This window comes from Callorhinchus milii, unplaced genomic scaffold (genome assembly GCF_018977255.1).
Source record: "Callorhinchus milii isolate IMCB2004 unplaced genomic scaffold, IMCB_Cmil_1.0 Scaffold2, whole genome shotgun sequence".
Taxonomy (NCBI): domain Eukaryota; kingdom Metazoa; phylum Chordata; class Chondrichthyes; order Chimaeriformes; family Callorhinchidae; genus Callorhinchus; species Callorhinchus milii.
This window is the reverse complement of record NW_024704743.1, coordinates 7,792,487-7,811,981: the sequence shown is the minus strand read 5'-3', so window position 1 is coordinate 7,811,981 and position 19,495 is coordinate 7,792,487. Positions and strand designations below refer to the sequence as shown.

The 19,495-nt window shown below is 43.1% G+C and overlaps 1 protein-coding gene across 11 annotated transcripts in view; it reads right to left on the bottom strand.

The window, feature by feature from the left end:
- The window catches only part of svila (supervillin a), a 109,779-nt gene that overhangs the window by 12,913 nt on the left and 77,371 nt on the right, over positions 1–19,495 (bottom strand). For all 11 annotated transcript variants that reach the window (XM_007905428.2, XM_007905429.2, XM_007905430.2 and 8 more), the window contains 8 exons: positions 18,670–18,817; positions 16,111–16,256; positions 14,990–15,165; positions 12,117–12,264; positions 9,739–10,015; positions 8,140–8,294; positions 4,298–4,403; positions 894–1,101 (listed from right to left, as the gene is read on the bottom strand). In XM_007905428.2, the coding sequence (XP_007903619.2) occupies positions 894–1,101; positions 4,298–4,403; positions 8,140–8,294; positions 9,739–10,015; positions 12,117–12,264; positions 14,990–15,165; positions 16,111–16,256; positions 18,670–18,817 (1,364 nt within the window). The remainder of the gene's footprint in view (positions 1–893; positions 1,102–4,297; positions 4,404–8,139; positions 8,295–9,738; positions 10,016–12,116; positions 12,265–14,989; positions 15,166–16,110; positions 16,257–18,669; positions 18,818–19,495) is intronic.

Genomic DNA, 19,495 nt, shown 5'->3' with positions numbered 1-19,495 from the left:
TTAATTTTTCTTAAAATTCTTAAGTAGAGCTATTCTTTTTTTAAATTTGTAGCCAGCCAGAAAGGCGTCAAACGTCTTTTCCGGTCTTGCACATTTCTCTGACAGGCAATGCATATGCACTTGAAGCGATTATTGATAACAAGAGGCAATTTTAAGGCAATAATCTCAAGGTTAAGAACAAGTACCTATGGAACAGTACCCGAGAACTGAGTTGTTTTTAGTACAGCAAGAGTAAGATACGAAAAATATAGCGTTTAAAAATAAATCTGATTGAAAGCACACTTTCCAAATGATGGTCAGTCAACCCACGGGCATTCTCATCTCGAATGGAAAGTTTAACGGAGCACGCAACATTGACTTTCTCCCATTGGTAAAAACCTCACCATTTTCTGTGCAGTTGCCAGATACAGTGATTCAAATGCAACATCAGCAGAGAATGAGTTTGCACACAATGACTTTTCACCTCTTCGCAAAACGGAAAGTGTTAAAGAGTTAACACTCTGGTCATTTTGCTGAATGTGAGTGGGTGAAGGGAAACTGCAGCTGAATAGAAGCGTAAAAGTCAGTTTCCTGAGAAACTAAGACCAAATTTACCAATTGCAAGTTATCCTAAAAGGTCACCTATCGAGGAGAGCAAGACTGAAATATGTACTTCCTGTGGTGTCATCAACCTGTATAATGTTTCTGGGTGTATTCCGAAAAGGTCACACAAACCCACACCGTTAAGTACAATTATTTACCAGGTAGTAAAGGCTGCATTACATATGCAGTGGTCTCAAACACTAATTTCAATCCAATCTTAAACACTTAAAACAGAGAGAAAAATAAACTCGAGGGAACACACAGCACTGGCCGTCACTGTACCTCCTCCTATCCAGTTGCACGTTACTTACAGTTCTTTAATTTTATTTGCCGCATTCCTTCCCACGTCCTTAGTGTGGGTCTGTGCTTTGCAGCCGTGCCAGAGGTAGATAAGAGCCTTGTTTACATTGAGTAGAATCATAGACGTTCTGGATCTGAGGCTGCTGCAATGGCAAGCCACTTCAAGCAGGTTTCCTTCCAGAGGAAGCTCTCCTCTTACGCAGTACAGCCTCCAGTCACCTACAGAGGGCAGTAGCAGAAAGTACATTGTAAGCAGTGCGTGTTTCATTTGCAGCTGAGAGTCGAAAATCAAAAAAAAATTTGTAAATACTTTGCGGCATTACACTTCATTAAAACTGAACTGTTGGTTTCTATGCTCTTGTTCCTGAGCACAAAACGGTCTATATGCTGACCCACAAACACTCACGAGGTGAACGATTGATTTATCTGAGGAATTGTTGACTAGGACACCAGGAGAACCTCCCTTCTCTTTTTGATTGGGGCCACGGGATGTTTAACATCTACCTTAACAGGCAGACTGTCCCTCGGTTTGATGTTTCATTTGAAAGAGATCATCTCCAACAATGCAATGCTCCTGCAGTACTATACTGGAGTGTCAACTAGGAACACCGGCTTATGTCCTGACTTACTGTACATCATTTTCAATACCTAGTTGTTATTTTAGGCTGTGGCTCCATTTTATTTTTAAGTGTTTTTTTTCCCATATTTCTTTGAAAAAGGGTAACTCATTCTAACTAATTTCCTTAGTTTACTGCACTATTGTTCCTAAGAAATAACCCATTGGCAGTGATTGTAACTAGACTTCACCAGCATCCAAGACCATACTCATTATGGTATGTACAGAGATAAGCAGCTGATGCTGAAGCTCTGCACTTCTAACTGGTAGAAACATTACTCATTGGAACGTGTTAGCGCTGTAGGTAGGAGGATAATGCCAATTTGCACATTTCATGTGCCGTTCCCCAAGAAGCCATCCATTGAGTTTTGTCTCGAGCTGCACCTGTTGGATGTCAAATGACCAACTAGCAATTCTCCTCCAGGTGGGAGGGATGGTAAACAAGGTCTCTTTGGAGCTGAGCTGGCTCCAAGCTGATAGGCTTGGCAGCTGAGCATCAGAATTGAGTTGACCCTTTGTGGAAGTCTCAGTAGTTGGTTTCTGAACCAACATCAAACCGAGGTAGATGGAATGGAATGTGCACTCTCTCCCTGGAGGGATCCACCCTGCTTACCACAGTACTCCAGGTTACTACTGATATCAAGACAAGTCAGCTTGGCTTGTAAGTAGGATTTGGAGGGGCAAACTGGTCAATGGGGGAACAGTTTCATCCCGGTTCTCATTAACCCTGCAAGACAAAGCACTAATGGGTAGTTTAGTCCTAGGTGGACATACAGCAGGAAACTTTCCAGACAATGCTCTCAACAACAAGGCATGTGATTTGGGCTGGTTAAATTCCAGCTTTACTCCAATACACACACTGGGGAGCCTAGCCTCGGCCTTGCCAACCTACACCTAATACTTTCCAGAATTAGGTAAGCAGGGTGCGTCCCTCCTGGGAGACAGCACACATCCTATTCCCGATACATGGAAATTTTCATGCATAAACGGCATGCATATGTCTCTGTCTAGTTTGGATACTCTGAAGAATTAATACGAGTTTCCATACTTGTCAGACATTTGGCTGACTAAAACAAACATACTCTAGTGGAGAGGGAGCTCAGCACGAATCTTGGCAGGTTTCACATAACCGTTCATCCTTCTGAAGTACATGAAATGAATACAATATATGGGGAGCAGGAGATTGTATGCTGTGCTTGCCATTCCTTGCAATACCTGTCCTTAGGCACGCCTGCTTTTTGACAGCATTTAAAGGGGGGAAAATCAGCATCGCACCCAACAGGATTTGGTGGCTAAAGGAGACTGACACCAATGGGCAATTTAGTAAAATAGCCATTGATGTTTGCATTCAGACGATAACTTGAGCTCTTCGTTTCTCTACATTTTACCACAAATCGCTGCCAATATTTTTTGCACTAACTTCACTATTCGGCACCCCATTCAGAATTCGTTTTCTTGATTTCAACTGTAAGTCAATTTTGTAAGTTTTGATAAATTTCTGGAAGGCCACAAAACAAGCCTAGATGACGGTTATGCTCAATTTGTGCTGACTCGAGACACAATACCTCATCCGGGGACTATTGGGAGAAGAAGGTGTCATATGGAACACTTAACATAATAATAATCCTTGCATTTGATATAGCACCTTATCACATCTTCGAGACATCTCAAAGCACTTCAAAGAATACTGTAAAGTGAATTGACTGTATTTAATGGGCCTGAATGACTAGATTTTATGAAGAGAGTAAAGTTCCCCTTCGTAAAGTTGAATGATGATGTTGTCCCTAATCTCAACAAGTAGCTTCATGATAAATGATCTGTTTTGCTGCACTTGAGTTCTTTTCCAGCTTTGAGCCTAGTTTTGCTTCCAGCTGCACAAACATGTTTCACCTGCATGCTTCACATTTTGCCACTCCTTCGTTCTGCTGTCTCTGCCTTTTGTTACCTGCTATCAGATTGCATTCAAGTGAATTGACTGTATATTTTGTGGGCGAATTGCAGTAGCCAATTGCACACAGCAGTCATAGAATTATACAGCACAGAAGGAGGCCATTCGGCTCATCGTGTCTGTGCCGGCTCTTTGAAAAGAGCTTCCAAATCAATCCCACTCCCTCGCGCTCTCCCCATAGCACTGCAAACTTGTCCTCCCCAGAGAACAGTGTCCCACAAAGTCATGAAGTGACCTTCATTTTGAAGGAACGATTACCCCAGGAAAAGCGATCCTACCAATCGACTAACAATCGGGTTCCTACTGACTGCTAGGTAAACAGAGGCGTGTGGAGTAAGGAAACCTGCCCAACGTTTCGCCCTTACCCGGGAATCAAACCCAGGTCTCTCGCTTGCGAGATGAGTGCTCTAATTGCTGAGCTACAGGACTCCATGGGCCCTCTTCTTCCTCCCTTTTCCTGGCATATGGGCACCCTACCTAAGAGTCTTCTTCATCCAAACCAATCTTAAGATCCTGTGAGTTGTTCAATTTACATTTACATGGGGAGCTAGCGAGTCTCTTCTCAGCAACCTTCAACTCTCAGGAGGCAAATAGAATCCAAATTGCCATTGCTAAATAGACTCGCAATGAAATGAAATTCAGACAAAAGGTCCTGTGTTGAAAGAGGAGCATTAGTGGGCGAGAAAATGCTTTGAATAAAATCAAGCTAAATGCTAGATTTTGTTTTGGACGCGTTTGGTACTAAGATTGGGACCTCAGGGCCGTCGCCAAGGCGTTGGTCAACCCACACAGAGGGACAGTCTCTGCACGAACATTCAACATCTCTAAAGAAGCGGGAGAGAAGATTTTACTTTGTGAGCTTTCCTCTTCCTCCTCCCTTTTCCCGGCGTGTACGATCATCCCTCCCTGGAACAGCTGCAGAAAGCACGGTAGCTCTTTGCCCTGCAGCACCTGGACCTGGAAAGACAAATAACATCAAATAACAAAAGACCAAACTGAGGATATCGTGTTTGGTCCCACAATCAGGCCCGCTCGCGGGATCAGCGATCAACACTTCCCTTCACTTTACCAACAGCTACACTTCTATCACTTTGCAACAATCAGAAAGGGATTATAGTTCAAGGAGAATATAAATGCAGCTGCTCATATACTAAACCAACCTGACTGCAGACTTCATTGAAGAAGCTAAAACCATTAACTGAACTCTTTTTTTTAATTAATATTTTTTATACTACTTTTTTAGTAGCGGGAAGGGAGCAACCATTCAGCCCGCCAAACATGCCTGGCTATTTTATTAGATTGGTTTATGCTGCTTTTATACTGCTGGGAGTAAAGCGATATTGCAGTAGTAGTCATGTGGGGCAGAAAGAATAATTTATTCTAGTGGGGTCATTAATAAACTAACACTTATTCTCTAGCGCACTGAAACTGGAAGTAAACAACAATAAGAATAATTGGCACTTACATAGTGCTTTTCGTGTTTGAGAAAGCAATAACAACTTGCATTTAGAAGCGCCCTTCACATGGATAGCATCTCAGAGTGCTAAGCAGTGGTGGAGCTTGAGGGAACTTTAAAATACTTAACAGAGGCTGAACGGGAGCCTGAGGTGTTTGGGGAGAAAACAGGCAGCTGAATGTCGGGCATCAAGCGGGATTTGAAAGCAGAGAGGAAAGGGGCGAGGTAGAGGGGTTTTAGGAGTGCGCTCGTGGGGGGTGGGGGTACGGGGGGGCTCGCCCACCAATGATGAAAGGACTTGATATTTCCAGGGTCGCCTCAATGGCCATCAGATCTTTCAAAAGAGAGCAAGTGGTAACAATCCTCACCCCTCCCCGCCCCATTCACATGGCAGTGATACCTCCCCCACACTCACACACTCCATTCACTCGTCAGTAAAGTCCCCCCCATACTCACACTCAATTCACACAACAATGAGATCCTCTTCCATCCATTCCCCACCCATACATCATTTACATGGCAGTGAGACCACTCCCCTCCCCCCAACACACACACACACACATTCTCTCTCCAGCCCGCCTTCTCATACCTACCCTACCCAGTGCCCTCTCATACCTACCCTACCCAGTGCCCTCTCATACCTACCCTACTCAGTGCCTTCTCATACCTACCCTACCCAGTGCCTTCTCATACCTACCCTACCCAGTGCCTTCTCATACCTACCCTACCCAGTGCCCTCTCATACCTACCCTACCCAGTGCCTTCTCATACCTACCCTACTCAGTGCCTTCTCATACCTACCCTACCCAGTGCCTTCTCATACCTACCCTACCCGGTGCCCTCTCATACCTACCCTACCCAGTGCCCTCTCATACCTACCCTACCCAGTGCCCTCTCATACCTACCCTACCCAGTGCCTTCTCATACCTACCCTACCCAGTGCCTTCTCATAGCTACCCTACCCAGTGCCCTCTCATACCTACCCTACCCAGTGCCCTCTCATACCTACCCTACCCAGTGCCTTCTCATACCTACCCTACCCAGTGCCCTCTCATACCTACCCTACCCAGTGCCTTCTCATACCTACCCTACCCAGTGCCTTCTCATAGCTACCCTACCCAGTGCCCTCTCATACCTACCCTACCCAGTGCCCTCTCATAGCTACCATACCCAGTGCCTTCTCATACCTACCCTACCCAGTGCCTTCTCATACCTACCCTACCCAGTGCCTTCTCATACCTACCCTACCCAGTGCCTTCTCATACCTACCCTACCCAGTGCCTTCTCATACCTACCCTACCCAGTGCCTTCTCATACCTACCCTACCCAGTGCCTTCTCATACCTAATGAATTCCCATTATAGGATCACGTGGTTTATTAAACATATCCAATGTTCTGGCCTCTACCATCTTCCATGGTAACCCCATTCCAGTTGTCAGTTACCCTTAGTGTAAAGAAATAGCTCCCGGTGTCTGTCTGAAACCTTCCTTTCATCATCTTAAACCTGTGCCTTCCTGACCTGCTTGGTGTGTCTGAAACTTTACTGCTGGAAAGGAGAAGGAGCTTTCCCCAGTGTTCTCGCCAACAATCCTCCCTCAGATAAAATTGCTCATTAACTTCATGGCTGCTTGTGCGACGTTACTGTGTGCAAATTGGCTGTTGTGTTTGTCTGCGAGAACACACAGCCACAGCACTTTACAGCAAAATCCTGTGAAGCGCTTTGAGATGTCATCTTGACCTGAAAGGTTGTATATCAAATGCAAGGAATATTTGACTATTATGATTACAATACTTTACATTTTTATTGCACAGCATAATCCATCGCTGTAATCCTTAAACATAATCCTCGATTTATCTAAAAAACGCGAACACCTGGTTGCCATTTTTTAATATAAAAAAGCCCATTGTAGGATGAACCAATTGCACCCGACCCTCGTAAATCACAACCCCACGGACATCTCCCAGTGTGGCACATCTGATATCTCACAAGAGCTCCAGCCAATCTGGAAAGTGTTACGAGGTGCATTACACAGCTATTGCACACGTCTGAAAACAGCTGCTGCCATAAGCAAAATGGCTGCCAAATTTCCACAGCTCACTTTTTTAAATAAGTTTCATTTTTCCAATCCATCAAGTGAATAAGCTGTCAGTTTAAATGCCAAGTATGTCTGCACACCTGGACGACAGGGCAGTGAAAATGACAAGTACAATGAAATAAAAACGAGGGATCCCCTATCGGCAGTTAAAGCCTGCCTGCACTATTGTTAATGTCTCTCCGGTACCGATCTGACAGCAATTCAAACTCAACGACACGACCGCAACTTTTTCCTTTTTTAGGGTTTCGAAATAGGCTACAAACCGAGTCAAAATAGGTTAACAAAAAGCTTGGTCCCAGATTTGGAAGAATCGCTTCTGTAAAACAAAAGATCTTGGTCTGTGGTTCTCAATGACACCACCTCCACCTGGAGGAATATTAGCAAGGTTTAGTTGGGAATTCACAAAACACTCACTGAAGCCAAACGTGTAGGAGGGCAACTTTTATGCGTCCCCAAACAATGTTTGTGTGTATATGTTATATAGTGTACACAGGGGTGCTCACCACATAACCAAAGAGCGTCTGACAATGCACATCTGGGGCTCCCTATAATAATAATAATTATAATAATCCTTGCATTTGATATAGCGCCTTATCATGTCTTCGAGACATCTCAAAGCGCTTCACAGGATATACTGTAAAGCGAATTGACTGTATATTTTGTGGGATAAACGCGGCAGCCAATTACACACAGTAGCGTCCCACAGACAGTCGTGGATTGAGTGACCACATTATTATTATTCTTTTTTATTTCTTGGATGGAGGGAACAGAAGGGGAATAGTGGGTCACCGGCCTATAGATAACACATGGCACTGTGCCTTGCGGATAAAGGGCAGCAAAACCCCAAGGTGGGGAGGCCTGGTACTTTCTACCTGAGTGGAGTGTGGCAGAGGCGTCCTCCTGCCACAAGGGGGCGGGCTTGTAATATTTTACGGACATATTGCGTTTTTTTTCCTGTGATGGGAAATTTTTGTGCACTTGTTAAATATATATTTTGCTTAAAAAGAACTCTCGGGGGTGCAACTCTTATGTTCTGTGCTACATCAGTAAACTATAACCCCCACCACACACAGGCGAACGCTCACACACACACTTCACATGGTTTCCGGGTGGCACAGTTGGACAGTCACTGGAGACTCACATGGGCTCCACGCTCCTCATCAAGCTCCACAGTCATAAGAGCCGAAGTCCCTTTCTCACTGACTGTGGAGTGTCGTCCCTGCCAGAAGTAGTACGCACATTTCTCCTTCCCGGCCACCGTGGAGCGCGATAGCTCAAACTTCTGTCTTTTACCAACTGTGAGGGGGGAAAAGAGATCAGATACATTAAGTATTTATTGCATGGCGTACGTTGTGACGACAGATGTTGATGTAAATCACAGACTTTGGCTGAACTGAGCAAGCCGCACATGGGGAACTCAACTGACCTTTTCCTGCAGCCAGAACGTTTAACCAGATTAATCCCTGCATTTGATACAGCGCCTTATCACGTTGTCGAGACGTCTCAAAGCACTTCACAGGGTGCACCGTAAAGTGGTTTGACTATTACTTTTGAAAATCCCGTTTCATATTTGTTATTTAGGAAACTGCCAGTGAGAGTCAACGTCTGGGAGAGTCACTGTGTCTCTCATACCTTGATACCTGTGGAGTCCTGTAGCTCAGTGGTTAGAGCACTTGCCTTGCAAGCGAGACAACTGAGTTCAATTCCAGGCAGGGCAAAACCTTGGACAAGTTTCCTTACTCCACACGCCTAATAATAATCCCTCCAAAACAACAATAATAAATTGGTCATTTTCAATCCATGACTGTTTGTGGGACACTGCTGTGCGCAATTGGCTGCTGCGTTTTGCCCACAAATATAGTCAATTCACTTTATAGTATATTCTGTGAAGCGCTTTGAGACAATATCAAATGCAAGGATTATTATTATTTATTATTATTACCTATATGGCAGTGGGGGCCAAACCATTGCTCACTGGCTAGAAGCAGCTCGCAGGGCTGTCAAGAAACGTCTCACCCCCCCACCACCCGAACATTCGCACTAGTCTACGTAAATCTGTGTTCGTCTAAGTGTGTTTACACTTAGTGGTTTCTCAGAGATTTATGGCATAAATCAAGAAATATGGAATCAAGAAAATTCACTTTATTGGTCAACCAAAAAGATTGGCCACCACTGCTAACACATGAACAATGCCATCACTTATGGAATGCAATGAAACAATGTATACAATTTACATTTATTATACAATTTACAACCCTAGTGCCTTCCACGTCGGGAGGACACCTCAAAGCACTTCACATGAATTACTAAAGTGTAGTGATTATGGATTTGTAAGCAAACATGGCAGCCCAAAAACAGCCATGAAGTGCATGACCAATTTTATCTGGGGGTTTGCAGGCCATGCGCCAGGAGAAACTCCCTTTTCTTTACAAATATTACCATTGGATTTTTAACATCCACCTGAACAGGCAAAACGGGACCTTGGTTTAATGTCTTATTCAATGAATGGCACCTCGAACAGCACAGCACATCCCCAGCACTGCACTGGAATATCAGGTTAGATTGAGTATACACTCCTGACATGGGGCTTGAATCCATAACCTTCTCAGTCAAAGGCGAGGGAGCTACTAACCAAGCCACGCTGACTCCTACATACTTCTTATGCATAATATTGGTCACCAATTCCTAACTGGGTGTATGAGTAAAGGATTTGTGAATATTTTGAACATTAATCACTAACCTGCAGTGCTCACCAGGTACTTCCACTTCACAACATATGTATCTCCTTCATGAAACTGCCCAATGCTCTGTTTGGGTAACCTACTGTAGTCAAATTCAAGTATGTGCCACACGTCAACAGAGAGGATACTGATCTCAAACTGCCTTCCATCATCTCCTTCCACTATTCCGTAGCCACGTCCAACATTCAAGCCATCCAGGACTGCCCCAACCAAGGCCGGCGACAGAGGGATCATTAACGAAACATTGTACGGTTTGAGATCAATGCTATGTTCTTGCTAGAAGGAAAAAAATAAAAATATAAGTCCTGCTCAGATTTTATTTTTTCTTCTTCAAATGAATAATGCTTGGAAGCCAATGTTGGATAATCTCCTGATCAGGCATCTCCTTTGGCCACAATCTAGACTCCATTGAAGCTGGAAATGAGTGTTGCTCTAATGCGTTTGAGGGAGACCATACCTGGAAACTTTATGAGCCTTTGCATCCAGAAACGTAGGGAATGTGTAATGAAAAAAAAATACTGTTTGATAAGGCTTGGACCTTCTTGATCTGTGCTGTGGGCTGATTGTAGATACAACTACAAGACATCAGGAAAAACTCCCATCTATTTTCAAATAGTGTCATGGGATATTTAACCCCCACCTGAATAGGCAGCTGGGATGATGCTTCAACATCTCATCTGAAGGATGGTACCTCTGACAGTGCCTTGAAGTGGCAGCCTAGATGGTGAGCTCACAGTTGCAATGAGCTTGAACCCACAATCGTGTGATCCCAGAGGTAAAAGTGGTACAAAATTAGCTGGGTAACATACAGAATCTTATTACAAATTTAAAATAATCAATTAATACCATTTGACAGATTGGTATAGAGACATATAAGACAATCCAGATGTCCAGATCCTCTGCAAACAATAAAATAAAAATAAAAATGGAACACACATGACAGTAGGGCTCATTTCATCAGCCAGATGCACTGACATATAGTGCCTGGAAATGGTAGAAGGAAAGCTTCAGTTCATTTGGATTACGCTTCAGGGTCCATTCAGCATATGGCACAGCAACATTTTAGTCATTAAACTCAGCTACACACAGCGACAAAGAGGAATCAATAATTGAAATAAATGCAACTAAAACTGATCAATTGACAAAGTCTAACAGGAATGCATAAGAGGATCATGCATTAAATAGAGGCATGTTAGATAAAAGCCACAGACAGAAACATGCTACCAACAATGGGCACAGAACAAAGTATAATCGAAGAACATAGCTTTAACATTAGTTGGTCATTCCAATTCCCTTTGCCAATGTACAAATGAACACAGATTACTATAATTTTAGTGTCTCTGGTGGCTTCCGGTTATTTGCTGATCTTTGGAATCAAATAATTGACAGATATTTAATTTTGTAATTTGTATCACTGGAGAATGATGCTCCAGTACTGCCCAGTTATAATGTGCTTATTTACAGAGTGAATTTGGTTGGAAACATGGTTCTGCTGTGGATCCCATTCAATGAGCAGCTGGTCTGTTTGCTTCACTGGCTTACACCAGCTAGCTTCTGTGCTACAAAGAGAAAACTAGCCATTATTTCAACACTGAATAAGAATCTCGGTGGGAGGTCATTAGATTGGCTTGAGTGGGAAACAGAACAATTCACAGTGGGTAAGGTGATGTAATAAGGTGTCTCTGTATTCACAGACTGCAGCTGATGGGCAATAAGATACTAGTATGTTTTGCCTGACAAAATCCCATCTCTGCTAGGATAACACGAGTGCCACTCTGCACAATTTCTTTTCATTTTTACAAAAAATGAAGATTGTATTAACAGATGGAGGTAAAATTAGAATACTTTCTCCTGCCAATGATGCCAACTACAACATTAACATTATTCCTTTATAAAAGGAACTTGGATGCACTTTCACCCTTTGGTTTAGCTACAATTTGTTGCTTCAGCGAGCTAGTTAAATACTAAAATTTGGGCAGTCACTGCAGATACTTAAATTAACATTTTGGGAAAAAAACTCCACAGGAGCATAAACTTCTGAAACTTTCTAATGGTAAAGCACCATACACAGTAGAGGAACAAGTTGCAGAAACCAAATTCTGTTCAGCTGCCAAATCAACAAGCAACAACAAATTGCATTTAAATAACGCCTTTTACGTTCAGAGTGGAGGAACGTTCTCCTGATGTGAAAGGCGCTATATAAATGCATAGTGAAACGCGCCTTCAAAAATCTATTTAGTTTGCCTAGTAATTGCTAATGTCATCAGTGATAGTGCCCTGCATTTACCTGCAATAGTGTTAGGCAAAAGGAGAAAAAAGCAAAATAAGATTTTTTTAAAAAAGTAGTATTTCAGAAGAGGTAAGGAAACCCAAGTACCTGCATTTTCGGTTCCTCTTCTACTGGATTCTTTTGCAAGGGCTTTTTTGCTTCTGTCCAATCCAAAAACTTTTCCTTAAACAAAATTGTTTCATTGTGTTCTGTCAGCCTGCCAAAGATTGCCCAATCAGGGCGACCTTGACCTTTCCTACATGTGGAAAAAAATATGTAAGTGGTTAGGGTTTATTCCTATTACAAATTAACACCTGGCACCCAGTATCTTAACACATGACTTACTCTTCCAAGTTCAATCTCTGCCAAAAGAACCACATGAAGGTATTAAATTTAGACTACAAATGGACATTCTGTAACCTGAACATTACACCAATGCAATTTGGCATTACGATCCAGATTACTTCATGAAATCTTCTTGATATATGAACCAAGAGTAATTCAAGCGCACGAAGTCATATTCCGCACAAGTTTTCTACTTCGCAAATCTCTGAAGCTGCCCTCGACAAATGGGCCAAAGCAAAAATCCCAAGTCTGCAGTGTTTAGCTCCCATTAACAATAATAGGCAAATTGTGCCTGCATCCTTTGGTAACTTGATATCCAGTACATCAAATAACAAATGCATCTAAGAATAAGTAGCACACGGTGCTGTGTGGTCAATTTGTGCCTTTACTTCATAATAATAATCCTTGCGTTTTATATGGAACATTACGTCGTTAAGACAGCTCAAAGTCCTTACTACAGGAATTACTGTAAACTGTAGTGATTGTGTATTTTATAGATGAATGCAGCAGCCAATTTGCATGCAGCCTTGTCTCACAAACAGACATGGAGAGAATGACCAATTTTATCTGGGGGATTGTTGGCCAGGACACTCCCTTCTCTTTTTGAATCATGCCGTGGGTTCTTTAACATCCACTTAAACAGTATCTACATAAACATTGCAAATACTGTGATATAGCGGCGCATCAAGAGCTGTTTTGCTTTAAAGGAAACTTTCCATTACCATTTTGTAGACTTTTCTTCTCTCCTAGTGGGACAGGGGTCAACCTCCCATCCCCCTCCCTCCATATATACAACATACATTCACCATAGCATGGGAAACTATTTCTTCTTAGAATTTAACCCCCAAAATACACAGTAAATCTACTTTACAAAATATTCTGTGAAGCGTTTTGAGACGTCTCAATTACGTGATATAAAATATAAAATGAAAGGATTATTATTATTAGAATTCACTTTCTTAGAATCTGCAGGGAAGAAGCTGTGGCCTTGCTGACATACGCTCTCTGCTGATGGGCGATTTGGAGAGAGGATTTGATCCTAGTTTCTTTCAGGTAAAAGGGACACTGTTGATGGGTAATGCCACCCCAACCCTGTATCATAGAATTTAAGGTGCTGTGCAAGCCAGAGTGGGCAGATTGAACCTACATCCCTCTATTCCGTATCACTACATGCTGATGCTCAGATTGTTAAACTCATGACACTTGTGCATTCTTACTTTACCCATGGTTCAGACTTTGTCACCACAACATTTAAAAAAAATCTCAATCCAATTTGCTCAGTAAAGCTAACCATCGCTCATAAGATTCTCAAGCACTTAAAGAGTATTTCCCCCCAAGCTACTGTGCAGCACACTTGCAAGTGTAACTATACTTGGAAATCGTCTCGCAAGCTTAAAACAGATTGAACACAGAGCAGCACTTTTTAAATATTTAATGAACTACAGGGGCTGACATAAGCCAGCCACAGGAATCAGTATAAACAGAAACGAGGCATCTTAATACAATTCAAGCTAGTTACTAATGGCATTTTAAGATGACTATAAAAAGTTGCTATTAGTTTTATATTAACATAACGAAGATTTTGGGGATTAGTGGAATATGTAAGATAACCCTCGACATCAGCAGAATCCAAAGCGTGTTTATTGGAGTGTGTTTAGCCACAACATCTTCAAGCTCCCATATGTAACCTGTGATTTATCAGGTGCTGGCTTGTAAATGCAGGCTTAATAAAAAGCACATTCATTTAGAATCAACATACTCATGCATCAAATACAAGGACTATTTAAATAGATGGATGATAACGACTTGCTGAGAGACACTTCTGCATAAATTGAGGGGTGAATTTCAGAATGAAACCTGAAACACAGCCACGCATCGTACAAAACCAAAGCCAGTGAAAATCCCACAATGTTCCTTCTCTTTGGTAATTTCCGGTGTTGCTTCCACTTCTATTTAAATTGGAACAAATACTACATTGGAGAGAAAGCAGCCTGTCTGCATTTCAGTTCATTTTGTGCAGTACACCCCCCCAGTGGGAAAGAGGGAACTACACTTAGCCACAGACATTCAGCAATAACTTGCATTCATGTAGCAACCCTCATGCAGGATTACGTATTGAAACACTATTATTATCGTCATTAATAATTATTATTAATGGGGTGAGATGCCGAGCAAGGGAGAATGAAGAGGGTATGCGAATCATAGATCCATTTGGAGAGGTATTAAAGTAGATTTTAAACTTTAAAATATTTAAAGATGGATAGAGAGCGCAGAGATGGAGGGCTTGAGGGAGGGAATTCTAGAAGTTGGAGGTGAGGGGGAATGCACAGGAGGCCCAAGGTAGCTGAGGGGAGGGTGGAAGCAGAGGGGTATGACCACTTTATTTGGCTTAGTTACAGATTCCATTCCTGGGAGGACAACATGCGGAGGGAGAGCAATGTGGGTTCCTGCTGTTCTGAATGCGGGTACGATACAGTAAATCCTTCACAGTGACAGAGCAACATTCAGCTCTTTCCCCCTCCCCCACCTCCATCATAGCAACAATAAAACTATAGTTACTAGAGAAAATATAATAGGTGCACTTATTAAAGCCATTACACTCTTTACAGAAGAGGCCATCTGAAACAGAGCGTCACCTTGGTATCAATGGGTTGCATTCGCCTGGATCTAAAGGATTGATATCGCAGTTGGTGTAGTCAAAGGTACCGTTCCACAAGTGCTTGGCCAGCTGGAAGGCCACCTTTCGTTGGGCGAGGGTGACCTCTTTTCCGTGCCACACGTACACCTCACTGCCAAAATCGAAGACCAGAACCTGGGAAAGAGCAGACCCACAGGAATCAGAAAAACACAAGGCCAACATTTACAGGGACTTGGCTGGATGGAGACAACCCGATTGAGGAGTTCAGGCAACACAAGCTAGATAGATATCTATAAAGGAGTAAGTGACTTGGGTATAGGGGAAAGGCAAGTAAATGGGACTAGAAGGACTGCACTTTAAAAGAGCCACCCTAGACACGATGGGTCAAACTTCTTCTGGTACTGTAAGTATCTGTGGTTCTAAACCACAAGTGTATGATGAGGCTCAGCTGTCAGCTCTTTCTCCCCCAGTCATGGCCAGTTGCTGTCTAAGCTCGGGTAAGATACCAAAAGCAAGTTGACTCTCCATTACATGTTTGAATCAATCTATGTCTTTAGCTGCCCTCACCGCAGGCTTGGTGCTACAATTGGCATCAGTATCCCTGAGCTTGGGAAGGGAGAGAGACAATAGAAAATCAGCCAAGGTTTTCTACTCTGGAAGGCTGAAATTCTGAGATTCCACTTAGCCTTAGCCTGCAAGACCATGAGGGGGTGGGGGTTACAGCACAACAATCAAAAATTGGAGCAGTGGCAAATTTTCAGATTATTCAACCACTTTGAGGTCAACAATACCATCCCTGATGATGAAATCAGCTAACTCAGAAAGAGCCAGGAAATGAATATCTGATTTTTCATATATACAGTGTATGATGGCTGTGGTACATATTGCACAGCATCAAATCATACATATAGTGCATTTACCCACTGATTTATCACCATAAATTCATAAAACTGTAAAATTATCATAAGCCCACAAAATACACAGTCAATCCACTTCTCAGTGTATCCTGTGAAGCGCTTTGAGACGTCTTGATGGCATGATAAAGCACTATATCAAATGCAATTATTATTATTACTATTATTATAAGCTCTTCTCTTTCTTGCAATAGCAAATACTTACATCTTTTGAATTAAGCAAAGAACAGCGTGGTATCTTTCCCCAGTACTCGTCATCCGGAACTAATTTATCATCTACGAGGCAGTAAGTACAGTTGGTTTCTACTATTGCACTTTCATACAGTTCATCTTCATCTGGATTCCCAGCGTCTTCAAAGAGAAAACGCAAAGCAGATTTATTACAGATTTCCCACAAACACGACATGTATAAGGCATCATTTTGGCTTAGTGGTTAAGCACTCTCCTCTCTAGAGCAGAAAGTTATGCGGTTAAAGCCCTTATCAGGGTTTGAGCTCAGAGTTTAGTCTGCCATTACCAGTGTATTACTAGGGAAGCAACAACTACAACAACAAATTACATTTGTATAGCGCCACTGCATTATCTTTCAGATGAGCCATTAGCCAAAGTCCTGTCTGCTTGTTTTTTGGTGGATATAAGAGATTCCATGACATTATTCGAAAAGAGATGTGAGTTTTTTCTTGGTGACCTGGCCAATAATCCTTCAGATAAATTGGTCGTTCAAATCAACCTGTAGGACTTTACTGGCTGCTGCCCTGACAGACAAAGTTAATTGTCATCCAGGACATCAAGTCCTGGATGACAATTAACTTTCTCCAGTTGAACGTCAACAAGATCGATGCCCTCGTGATTGGCAACCGTCAGCACTTCCACACCTCAGGCGCTTACAGCATCATCCTCCATAGATGCACTCTATACCTCACGGAGCCAATAAGGAACCTTGGTGTCCTATTCGACCCTCAACTGTCCTTCATCCCCCACATCCATGCAATGACCTCTCTGTCTTTCCCCACCTTTGCAACATCGCCTGGCTCCGCCATGTCTCTCACCGCAGGCCACCGAGACCCTCATCCACGCATTCATCCCATCTAGGCTCAACTACACAAACTCCCTGCTTGTCGGCTTCCCCAGCTCCTCCCTCCACAGGCTGCAGATCATCCAGAATTCTGCAGCCCGTGACCTCTCCCGCACCAGGCTCCATGACCCTATCACCTCCATCATTGCCCGGCTCCACTGGATACTCATCACTCAGAAGTTACAGTTCAAGATCCTGCTCTTCACCTTCAAAGCCCTCCAAGGCCTTGCTCCTCCCTACCTCTGTGACCTCGTAACCCCACCAATCTGTCAGCTTCCTCTGCTCTGGCCTGCTTCCCACGCCTTGCCCACCCCACCTTTGGAGAGTGGCTTTCAGCCTCTCTGTCCCCACCCTCTGGAACTCCATCCCACTGTCCCTCTGCTCCGCCCCTCCCTTTCCTCCTTCAAGACCCGTCTCAAGATCCTCTTCTTCGACTGTGCCTTCGGTTATCCTCCTACCCCTATACTCCCCGCCGTCCCTCCTGATCTCAACCACCAGCTCAGGTGCAGATCCCTGACTGTCCAGCGCCTTGGGAGATTCCCCTGATGTGAAAGGCAATATACAAATATAATTTGTTGCTGGTATTACATTATTATTATTATTGTCTTATTACTATTATTGTAATATAATGGCAAATGGCAGCGACTGGAACTGAAATGTCATGTTCACTTGGAACGTTCCTACTTTCTACAGGATAATAGTCGTAAAATGACAAATACCCAACACTAAATTCTGGAAGGTATGAGTTGCAGGTTGACAAGAGCCAAGCCTTGGGAACCACAGATGTTCGTTGGGGTACTGTTGAATTCTAATCAGCTAAAATCTGCTGCTTGTCCAGCTAGGACCACCTGATCCATTACGGCTTTGGAAGAGTCCTTGCTCCAGTGACTGGACTGCCCTTTCCAGACCACCTTCCATTGAGCTAGCTGTCATCAACAGTGCCATGGAGTACTGCAGACCCATCTGGTTCAAGAACTAGACTACCAGGACTGCAGCAGAGGATGGGCTCAATTCCGACATTCTGTTGCCAATTATGTCACCTTGGAGCCAGTCAGCTCCAAAGAAACTCCGCCTACCCTCCCCTCCCAGGAGGATAGTCACTGGATAGTCATTTGACATCTAACAAGTGTGGGTTTCAGCCCCTCATTAGGTGGCATCTGCCATCTGAGAGATTCCTGGTGGGCAACACAGCTCCAGCATGAAATGCGTGAGAGCAAGTGGAGAAAGTTTTTTTTATAATTACGTTTGTTTTGAGTTTAAAAAAACTCTACACGCAATTACTGAAGTGTGAATTCTGTAGATGTTTAATGTGGTTTCTCTCCTTGAACGGGCGGTAATAAAAATACACACATGTCATGACTAGCTGTAATCTCTCATTGTAACTGTATGATATAAACCACTATGACACATCTCAAATACATCCTCTAAAGATCTGAAGTATGAAAGGTCTTCAGTGAACATTTGCTTTCCTGTGCAGGCCCTGACTTACTGTCTGTTCAATAATACACTTGAGCTAGGAATGGCATGAATTCAATAAATGCTCCAGTTGGCGGTTTTGCCTGCAGTTGCCACGTTTCGCCCACAAATATACAATCAATTCCCTTCATAGTATATTCTGTGAAGCGCTTTGAGACATCTACAAGATGTGATAAGGGCAATACCAAATGGAAGGATTATTATTATTATTACCTTGATAGCTGGACTGCCCACCCAGGAGCCTCCAGAATTCTTTGGCAGTTTTGCTCTGGGTGTTAATTCCTTCTTCTATTGTGGTCACATAGGGTGCTCTACAGCCAAGGTCCCGTTTAGTTTGAATAAAAGCAGCCAGTTCAGCAGCCTGAGTAAAAGAAATCACACTCATTAGCACACGCACATCCATTAAAAGATTTTTTGCAGTATCTTTATCAGTTATGAATCCCAGTGAAAGTGGTAGCACTCATGCCTCAGGATAAGAAATTTATAGATTCATCTCCCAGACCAGGACTTGAGTTCATGATGTAAGCTGACACCCAATGCAGTGTGAATGAATGCAACATTATGGGAGGTGCACTCCCCTGAGTGATATTTAAATCCCTAACAAAAACAGAAGTCGCTGGGAACACTCAGCAGGTCAGGCAGCATCTACGGAGAAAGAAAGTGAGTCAACGTTTCGGGTCCACGACCCTTCGTCAGAACTGGGGCATGTTGGGAGGAAGAGGCTTTTAAGGGTTGAAAATCCCAAATCCCCGTTCAGGCAGATGTTAAAAACCTCAAAGAGGAGTAGGGTGTTCTACTGATTAATAATAGATACAATCCTTATATATTACTCCTTCACCCAAATTCACTTTTAAAAAAGATTGCTGTTTGTGGCATGCTCCTGGAGCAGGTTAGTTCTCTCTCTCCCTTGCTATTGTCTACACAACAGTTCCTTACATACACTTCAAAAGCTTTTGATATACTGTCAAACTGTTCAAGCAACCACCTCCATTCAGCAACCACTCCCTGTTAACAACTGCAGAAGATGGTTGCTGAATAG